The sequence below is a fragment of the Annulohypoxylon maeteangense genome, assembly GCF_022496945.1.
Source record: "Annulohypoxylon maeteangense strain CBS 123835 unplaced genomic scaffold GGS22scaffold_1, whole genome shotgun sequence".
In the NCBI taxonomy this organism is placed as follows: Eukaryota; Fungi; Ascomycota; class Sordariomycetes; order Xylariales; family Hypoxylaceae; genus Annulohypoxylon; species Annulohypoxylon maeteangense.
In genome coordinates this window covers 3,658,443-3,669,268 of record NW_025953248.1, presented here as the reverse complement: position 1 = coordinate 3,669,268, position 10,826 = coordinate 3,658,443, and the positions used below count along the sequence as shown (strand labels likewise).

Genomic DNA, 10,826 nt, shown 5'->3' with positions numbered 1-10,826 from the left:
AAGTCTTTTGCTTTCATGATAAATTCAGCTTAGTTTCTAATCCGACCTTAAATAGTGAATCAAAAGTCAAATTGCTACCTCTCGTCTCAATGTTCCATATCTAGTACTACTAAGTCAGAAACGTTTATACACATCCTACCTACACAGTTGAGTGCTCATACATACCAACCTACATATACGATCTAGAATAAAACTTACGTACATAACGTTGTCAGCTTTACGCGATGGTGACCGATCATCTGACCTCCCTAGGTAGTTAAAATCTTCGTTCGATGATATTATGAGGACATAGGGTCGCATCCAACGAGCTCAAAATAGAGTAGCTTGTTGAGACCGTCCTCGTCGAGAGATTGTAGACTAATCGTTTCAAAGGCCGCCCCCTAGATCTATCTGGTATAGCCCCGCCATGGTTCACCAAAAGACATCCACCAATTTTGGATATAAGAGAATTTTGAAAACCTTGATTGTGCTCATCCATGTGTGTGTGCTACGTGTAGGTTCCCGCTAAACTTATTTCATAGGTCTTATTTAGCAGCCACATATCCAATAACGGATATGGATCATCTTCTCGTCGTGTGAGACAGCCTTAAGATGAAAGTGCGGTAGACCATTGAAAATCGGCACAGACATTTACATACACAATTGTAAACATGTTTAATACGTTGCGATTCATTGACGTTCCTTATGTAAGTAGGGAATCTGACATGTATTACACGGTGTACAAAGAAAAAGACAATTGCAGTCGCAAGTTGTTGCACTAGGTTGATGGTAAAAGCTGCAGGTGGCATGTGGAGAGGAGCAGAGGTGCGAAGGGACTAATGAAAGGAAGGCACCTAGGTACAGGGTCCTAAGATAGTCCCACTATCGATAAATTTATATCATCGTCATTGGGTAGATATTGGGTAGTTACCCCCCTCCGCATTCAATAAAATGATAACTCTCCTATTTGTATTGCATTGAAAGGGATACTACTCGACCGAATGACGTTGCTGCATTTTCCTAAAAGGAAAAGCCTAAGCCCCGGAGCCGCCCAGGTCAATTCAATTTCTATTTCTAGACAACCAAAACGTTAGTCTCAATTGCCGGCGGCGTCACCTTGTAACCTCCGTACCTAACCTAATATTATCGCCTGACCGATCAACCTACTTCAACATCTCACCTTACAACACCTACAATCTACAATCTACAACCTAGAAACTAGCCCTCTCAATCGAATTACTACGAATACCGCGAGTCCCTTATGATTGTAATAAAACGAACATGCGTCGCAGGTAGTTTATGGGACATGACTTCATAAGACCGACCTACATTCATCCTGCACCATGTCGTCGGTGTCGAGGAAAGCGGTGCCCAATCGCCGCGTAGACAGCGTGCAAAATAGCGATAGAAGGAGTCGCGCTGGTTCTTTGGCCAGGCAGTTGGCCGTGAGTCATGACGATGCCTATACCTACGCTCTACGAGTCGCCTATCTACATTACATCCTCCAACCCAAGACCAAGCGAAAGCAATGGGTCCCCGCACCGAAGCCGCCACCTCGGACACATACGTCGAATATAGGAGATTTGGTCAAGGAATTTGTTCCGGGAAACTCTAGTAGCGTTAAGCTTCCCCATGGATTTCGGGGCCACCTAGAGAAAAGAATGGAGCGTGTTATTATGGGGGCTGAAAGATTGCCTGGTTACAACGATGCTGCTGTTAAAAAGACGTTTGCGCAAGCCTACACGGCTTTTACCGAGCAAGCTTTTCGGAAGAATGTCGATAAGGAGCGCAAGGTTGAGCCGCTAGTGTTGATTTTCTATTCGGCTTCTACCAAGGCATGTATGCTTGGTCATGAGCCAGGTGACGATTCCTGGAAGCTTCTTGTCGACAGACACGTCGCCCTCTTTGTTAGGCTTCTGACCAACATATTGCGGGATCAAGGCCACGAGCGAGACAAACCAGACCTTCTAAGCAGATTAAGCACTCTAGAAAACAAGCTCCTAACCAACGACCAGAATCTTTATATCGATACGGGTCAGAGCTCTGGTAACACGATCGAGGTTATAGTACCGCTTACCTACGACGTCAAGGATATGCCTATGGTTCAAGTCGTCGCTAAGATATTTGGCCTTTCCCATTCTGACGTCCAGACTCACATCGATGCTCAGCGACAAAATTGGACGGAAGAAGCTGCTCTAAGGGATCTCAAGGCATACCAGCATAGGCTCAATTCGAATGCGAGCGGTGCTTTAAGAAGCGAAGATTTCAATGTCGATGAGGCATATCAAGAGTGGAAAAAAGCAGAAGCGCCTTTCCTCTCGCAAATGATGATGGAGATCTTGACAGCTCGGCCGGAGTTAGCTAGGAGATCCACAACTGTCAGCGTCTCTTATGATAAAGCATTGCCAGGAAGCCCTTCTTCGGCACATCCAGACGATAGAAGAGCATCGTTCAGTCCAGAAAGAGCCTCCATGTATGGCATCGACAGCGTAATGAACCTTGGATCCATGTCGTTCGATGATAACAGCAGCATTAGGCCTGTGGATGACTCCAATTACACCAACTACACCTTCATTCCCCCTGAACCCCGCGAGTTCTTGAAAGTTATTGCAAAGTATGCCGTCGAGTTTGATGCCATGCATGACGACGAAGCCGAGGAATCTAGTCTATTTTCGAAACAGTCAATGGATCTTCTTACAGAACTGTGTGTGCGCTGGCGAATTCCCCAGTTTACTCGCCTAGTCGTCTTTCTAGAAGTGGCGGCTCGTAGATTCACAGATACGCTGTTTACAGTGATTGATTTAGACAACGCCTTTGACCTGGTGAAGATTCCACAGCCGGAAGTCAAAAAGCCACCTCACATCTACCTCCACAGTGAGACCCTTGAAACCATGGACCGAAGTAAATGGACAATCACAGATTACAATGTATTTCGGCAAACCCTCCAAACAGTCAACGACGCGCTATTGCGCGATCTTTACGATACTTTAATGCATTGCTACGAACCCAAGCCACCGTCAGCTGGACCGGCAGTGCATGTCCTGACGAACCATATCTTTAGCGATCCCGATTTCTCTCGAAAGGAGGGAGATGCGCAGGAGTACACTCGTCTTCTTACGTCTGGTCTGCAGGAGCAAGCGGCTGTTGTCTATCGCGGGTTCCTAGACTCTGAGGTCCCTCGAAGTCAACACGACTGGGATTTTAGTCATGTAGTCCAGCTTGGCAAGTCGGTCGTGAAACTCTGCGAGAGGATCCAAAAGCGCTATAAGAAAAACCCGGAGATCATGGGCGTCAACCCCCTCACTGTCCTTGTGGAGACAATGTTTCCCAACTTTGAAGATGATGCTCACGATCTAATAAAGAGAATTGTCCAAGTCGCCCAAGATCGGGGAATCGAGTTACCTCTTCAAGACGGATTTGATTTGTATAAGGAATTGGTAGAAATTCGACGCATTCATAGATCATCCCTCCCTAGTCGACCGTTTACATTTGACGTCGAAGAGTTGCTCGTAGACTTCGTCTGGCGGTGGATCCAGAACACCGAAGCCCGAGCAGAGGAGTTCGTTGAAGGGGCTATCAATCAAGATCCATTTCAAGTACGGGGCAACGGACCGGGTCACATATCGTTAGATTCTGAACGTCACAGCCATTCGATTATCGATATGTTCCAGCTGTTCCACCAAACTACTGACCAGGTCTTCCAGTTGGAATGGGACAACGATGTTCACCACGCTCGATTTATGACCGCACTATCGAAAATTTTCGCTAACAGCATTGCCCGATACTGCGAAGTTGTGGATCAACGGTTTATAAAAGAGATGGACACACCAAGGCCAAGTGAGAAAGAAGCAGTGGAAGCAGCTCAAACGACACAGGGCAGGTTTATGCAATATGCCAAGGATGCTTGGAATACGAAGGACAAGATTGAACCATTCCAATTTTATCCTGAGGTAAGATCGATCTTAACCATCATCTTATTTGATTTGAAATTAACAAATTTCATAGTCCTTAGTAAAACTCAACAATGTCGAATGGGCGATGCAAGAGCTTGATAAGCTCGAGAGGACCATGAATGTGGATGCTTGTGCCGACATCCTCGAAAGGGTTGATGGGCCTAAGAGACAAATCAAGCGGCCGGCCAAGTATGTCTTTACTATTAAGATCGTTGAAGCCGAGGAAATCAAGGCATGTGATCCGAATGGAACAAGTGATCCGTATGTGGTACTTGTGGACGAATACCAAAAGCGGCTACACAAGACACGAATTGTTATGAGAACCCTTAGCCCTCGGTGGGATGAATCTGTAGATGTTACAGTCTCAGGACCTCTTAACATCGTCGCCACGATCTGGGACTATGACACTTTCGGCGACCACGACTTCGTCGGTAGAACTTCTCTGAAGCTAGACCCAATACATTTCAGCGACTACCTCCCAAGGGAATTCTGGCTTGAACTAGATACCCAAGGAAGGATCCTGTTAAGAGTGAGTATGGAAGGAGAGCGGGATGATATACAGTTTTACTTTGGTAAAGCGTTCCGGCATCTCAAGAGAACAGAGCGTGACATGGTCCGGAAAATCACAGACAAGGTATGTTTTTATAGTTCTAATACTCCCAAACGAATAGCTAATCAAAATCTACGTCAAGCTTTCGCGCCACATCAACGCGTCGCTCTCCTATGAGGCCTTACGATCCCTCCTTGGACGGAATATGACTTCACAGGTTACCTCATTCTTTAAACGACAATCCACAATTCCACAGATCACCGATACCGAAATCGAAAATGCATTGCAATCACTTTTCACGTACTTCGACGAAAACTTCGCCGTCATGAAAGAGACGTTAACAGATGCAACTATGGTTGCGGTTATGACACGTCTATGGAAGGAAGTGCTTATGGCCATAGAAACACTCCTCGTGCCGCCTCTGTCGGAGAAGCCGTCTAATCAACGGCCTCTCACTCAGCGCGAGCTCGATGTCGTTTTCAAGTGGCTAGGACTCTTATTCGATTTCTTCAATGCGCGAGACGAGGACGGGGAAGTCCTCGGTGTCCCCGCAGAAGTCCTAAAATCGCCTAAGTATCACGAGCTCGCATCGCTCAACTTCTTCTACTTTGATACAACCGAAAACCTAGTCCGTACATCGGAACGCATAGCCGCGGCAACGGCGCAGCGGCAGCAACAGCAACTCCAGGGGCACATGAGCTCCAACCGCCTCTCCGCCCCTGCATCATTGGGCTCTTCACTCAATGTCCCTCATGCTGGCCCGGCTTTCGCTAGCATGGGTACAATCCGCCGGGGCAAGAGTATCATGATGAGCCGCAACCTAGGCACCATGCGCCGAGCCAAGGAAGAGAAGCGGAAGGAAGCTCAAGCCGACCCATCCGATGATATGATCCTTCGTATATTGCGCATGAGACCGGAGGCGGTTGGATACCTCAAGGAAAGGCACCGTCAAAAGGAGCGCATGGCTGCCGCCGCCGCCGCCGCGATGATTGTGAAGCAAAGTGTCACCCAAGGTTGGAACTCAGCTGGTGGCGGCTTCGGTCGAGGCGGTGTTCCGATTCGACGCTAAATATGTGTTGACGGGGTCAGGCTAAATGTTGTATCGAGTCGAGAAAGTCGTTGTGCGATGTTTAAAGAGCTTGGATTTTGGGGACTTCAGAGGTGGGACAGAGTATACCAGCGCTTTAAGGGATTAGAGCTTACCAGCTCTATGACATCGCTATTCTTACGTTTCTAGGTGCCATTTCAAACGCGTCTCGCAGCATTTTTAATTCAATGGGTGTGAACATGAAAGGCGTTATCAGGCAACCAGTTCAGTGGCATTTGGCATTCGATAGATACCCTCACGAAGCAAGCTTTGGAGGTTCCACGGGCGCTTGTTGTTGTTCTTTGTCTCGCGTTGTCCTTTTGATTCGAGGGTGGCACCTTTCAACCGTTGTATTTTTTTTTCTCTTCTTACTTTGCTTTCGTTTTCTTTTATGGCCACGGCTGAGAAATCTATCTAATGTAGCTAGCGTACCAGAATGAAGCTATCGAGTAAACACGAAATGATGACTGATGATGAATATGTACGTATTTTGTCCTGTTATGTACGACGAATGGGTGCTCCCATGGTCACGCAGGTCTTTATCCACGAGACCTACCTCGGATGCAAGTACAATTAATGTATGTAATCTGAGGCGACACGGGGCCGGGATGTTCGCGTATAAAATGGGGAAACACGAGCCGTGTTGTACCTGCGCCCGACTGTGAATGGGTTCTTCCTATCGCTTATTGCCACTGCTCAGCATCATATCTATCCGGATCGGATCGTAATCGACGGCTCACGTAACTCGATGGAGAATGTGATCGACGAGAAAAACATGTAGCAATATATTATACGGCATCACTCTCGCAACACGTTAGCTAGTAGGTAGCTACCTGACAATCTCGGACTACGAATAGTCCCTTTGGGGTCCTCTCTTGCAACATATTTCGTTTGCATTGTTACATAGCAATAGCCGCCATAAACGACCATCAGAAATTATCAATAATACATATAGGTAGATATATGTGTGTGTGCAGTGTGCGATAATAAGCGACCGACAGTCTCCTACTCACCGTACCCATTTAATAATAATAGTAACAACAGCACTGACAAAAATGACAAATGACAAAATAAAATAAAACTTGAAATAAGAAAGGAAAAAAATCTTAACGTGCAGATATGTTCCAACTTTTAAGGCGAAGGAAACAGTTATTTCCGCCCTAAAAAGCTCTCGGGCGGCGAAGCGTTCCGTTGTCGGCCGGGGGGGTGTCTTCGCTCTGACAGGCTGCTGGCTCCGTCCAGGTTAAGTGAGAGAGAGAAAAAAAAAAGGGCATCACATGAACGTCCGGTTACTTTGGGGGGAGGTTGTAGTGGTGGGAGGGCTGATCGTCGAGGATCATCCCCCCTCAAAGTTGCGCGCGCAGAAGCAAACCTTGGGAACTTGGCCCATTGATGATCTCGACCCCGGAATTTCCACCCAAAGAAATACCTAGGTAATTCGCCCCCGCCATTCCAACCCCAAGATTCGGGCGTCTAGGTTCGAAGGGCACGCTCGGATTAGGTACCTAACGCTTCCTAGGTAATCTACAACGCAAGGCATTTTGCAGATTTTTTGGGGGGTAGGTAAGCCAAAAAAAGGGGGGTCCGCCAGCCGATCTGCTCAGCCTGAAACACTGAGATTTTGACAGTTCAGATGAAGATTGGGGCGGAAATGTAGAATTATTTCCAGATCGGCACATATTAATACAATATTCCATCTCGGCATTTCCCTTTGCAAAAGGACCAAGGCGTACAAACGTAGGTACATATCAGGTACTTACATAGTATGTACGTAGACCACGTGTTCATGGATCCGGAATAAAAAGAAGGTATTCAGCAGGTCAGTTATCTTACGCAGGATTCCGCTCCGGGCGGAGAGCCGCCTCAAATAGCGGGGATGACATTCGTCGTCAGGCACTGTTTCTAGCCACAATGCCGGACATACTACTACGCACACAGTAAATGGAGTCGTTCTGGCGTGCACAAAGCGATTTGGCCGGAGAACAGCCTTCTCGCGTGTTGGTGGAGCCTTGCGTTCTGGCGGTGTCGAGTCTCTCGACGACTTGGCCCCTGATAGGACAGTCCTAGAGGTATGCTTAATACAGGCTAACTGGAACGGCGTGGTTCGTCGATGGACCTAAGGGTCCGCGGCACGGCTTGATAATCAGGAAGATCTACCGTGGAATATACTCAGTTGGACATGGACCTGCAAATTTTAATCCTTCATTTTCTTAAATCGAAAGACGGCCGGAGCACTAACTGGACGTCTGGCCCCGATTAGATTCTTCTCGTGCACTCGTTCTGGAGGATCGAAGGCTGCGATGGGTGAGTTCAATGATGCGAAACGCTAGCGCGTGCAGCTCTCACCTCAACTCTTCGCCTGTTCGCGTGAGTTCGGGTCCTGGCCTACCTGGTCCAATGTCCAATGTAACGATGCCTCTGGGCAAGACGCTAAAGGTGTCCAGAGGTGACCTATGCCCGACGAGGGGCATTCGGGATGATTTGATCATGAGGTGCCGACCAACGTAAAACGAAGGAGAAAATGAGAAATGGGAAATAAGATCAGTAAATAGTAGACTAGAATTGACTAGACTAAGTGGACTCTTTCTCGTTTCTCGGCCACTCCTTTCAACCTATGGACCTTTCGACATCTCGACGGTGAAGCGCTTGAAAGTTGAATTGCCCCTCTGTGGGGTTTGACATACGATAGACGAAGGGATTTGAAAGGTCTGAAAGTTCTGAAAGGCCTAAAAGGTCTAAAAAGGACCCTCGCTACCTGTCTTTGTTGGATAAAATTTGTGGCAACCGAATAATTCCGTCGTTGTCCAAGTCGCCCAGGTCGCCAGGTCTTCCAGGTCGTCTAGACTTGCTAGGTATTCCACTTACATAGTAAAGATGGGTGACAGGATGCAAGAATCCCTATATTCGCTAGATTATCGTGTGTTCCGTTGCTGGAAATCCTTGAAATCCCTGAAATTCGGCGCTAGCGTCTGATAGCCCTACGAATCCGGACCAATTCGTGATCGCTTCGTGAGCCGATCATCCGGAAGTCCATCCTGTAAAATCGGTACGCTGTTCACTGCCCGCTGTCCGCTGCCAGCTGCAGTAGGTACTCAGCACAGTTTATACAGTACGGAACTTTCCCAGCTTTGCCATATTTTGCTTGCTCTGAACAGGAGCAATAGTTGCCTCGCGTTTCCCTTTTTGGGATAAGACACGGTACGGGAAGAGGACCCTAGGTACGTAAACCCTAGGGAGATTCCTTGTTGGGATCCGGCTGGGTGCACATGCAGATTTGCAGATTCTGTGACGTCACCTGGCATATAATGGGGGGAAGATAAGTAGCGACCCTGTACTAGCTAGCGACCCTTCGATAGGGGCTTCCATCACAATTGGAAGCCGATTCCTAAAAGGTTGTCTAACGAAGCTAGAACAAAGTGTGACAAGAAATATTTCGCGATGAAACATCTTACAAAAAGATACTCATGATCATAAATCGCAAATCAGTACAAAAACATCGTAGTGTCCCTGTCGATCAGACATAAGACGGACTGGACAAAATAAGAAATTTGAATAATTAAAATAGAAGAAAATAAAAGCTAAAAAAGGAGTCGCAAGTTTTGCCACCTTCGAATAATAAGACATAGCCGCTCTACTATGTAGGTACATACCTCCAGCTAGGTAGTAGGTACCTGGTAGGCTGGTAGGGAGTCAGAGATACCAACCCCGGCATGTAAAGTGGCTTGTCAGACCTGTAGCTTGTACAGCTCGTAGCAAGCGATTTGTGAGATCCTACAAGAATGCAAATCTGGAGAAGGCTGCTTTTGTTCTGCGGAAAGAACGCACGAATAAGATGCGATTTTGAAATCCAGACAAATGGAGAGGGGCATGGCCATAAATGTGACAGGCAGAAGGCCGCGATCTTTTGGCCTGTCCAGCCAGTCCAGCCTGTCTTCCTGCCTGCCAGGCGAAAGTACACGTACCAGGTTCAGTGGAGAACCGGCATGTTGGCGAACAGGGTTCGGAACCAATTGTCGATGATGTCGACCATGCGCTTGTATGGGATGAGATGGGATGGTAAGACAAAGCGGAATGACGATTCTTAACTTCTTGGGTCGACCAGTCGACCAAGTTGAAATCTCGTTGTATATCTTGTGTATCTTGTGTATCCCATAAGGTATGGGATATCCCACCCTACCTTAGACATTCGTAGGTGCAAATATATGCAGGCAAGGCAGGTAGTACCTACAGTACCTACAGTACCTAGCCTGCTCCTAGGAAATATGCGCGACTTGCGGTCCAGACCAGTTGGGGAAAATCAACCTTGGAAACCGCTTGAATCCGAATGGCCCGTGGCCATGACCGCGGCTATGATCAACGGCGAAAGCGAGCAAGTCTTGAGTCAGTAATTGAGTCGAGAGCGGCTAGGTGAGTCCATGCGTGCGATAAAAGAGCTGCAAGTGACAACTGCAAAGAAAGACGACAATGCGACAATGCGACGATGAATCCAGAGTCCAGAGATCTTAAAATAAGTTAATATTACAACATGACGTCAGCTTGATTATTTTAGTTTGAAGATAGATGATGTTTAGGAACCTTGGAAGTCCAACCTTCCTAACGTCTAACATCTGGGAAGTCAAATAAATCAGGGTAACAGCTTAGCGCGACCGGTCGGGTGTGTTAAAATACGGCATATGAAGCGTTAGTTTTATGTCTATCCGTTTCTTCTTTCCCATGTGCGGCGGCTGAAATACGAGAATACCTACATAGTACCTACTTCGTACTTTCCAACTTTCAACATTGGACAGCGAACTCGAGCTTACCAGTTTACCAGCTTACGTACATGTAATATATACGTGATATACATTTCACATCTTAACAGTGGGAGGTCCCTGACCTCGCAAGCTTGCACCTAGGCCACTTTCTATACTTTCTATGACTTAGTAAAACCCATCTGGGTGGAACGTTCAACTATCGGCCACCAACTTACAAGCTCTGACCCTGCTCGTTTACTTCAAGTCTCGTGGGTGCCCTGGAGGTTAATTGATGCTAACCTCCGTTAGTAAAATGTTAGCTAAGTGTTAGCTACATCGCAATGGCGTTACCCCCCACAAACGCTCCAGAGGCCTTGCGCCTACTCCGAAGATGCGAATTAGATTTCATTACAGACCGGTATTAGGTACGTAAGGTATTAGCCCCTTCGTCAACTGCTAGGTAGGAGAGAGCCGATCACCTATCTCGTCCCGTATGTAGCACTTGTTAAACGAAATGTACCGTA

General features: G+C 47.2%; 1 protein-coding gene across 1 annotated transcript; it reads left to right on the top strand.

The window, feature by feature from the left end:
* The first annotated feature begins 984 nt into the window (after window positions 1-984).
* GGS22DRAFT_151267 (uncharacterized protein) lies at window positions 985-6,088 on the top strand. Its single transcript, XM_047959452.1, has 3 exons — window positions 985-3,929; window positions 3,985-4,566; window positions 4,625-6,088. Exons 1-3 carry the CDS (start codon window positions 1,323-1,325, stop codon window positions 5,549-5,551), a joined length of 4,116 nt encoding a protein of 1,371 aa, XP_047824404.1. The 5' UTR covers window positions 985-1,322; the 3' UTR covers window positions 5,552-6,088.
* Window positions 6,089-10,826: the final 4,738 nt, after the last annotated feature.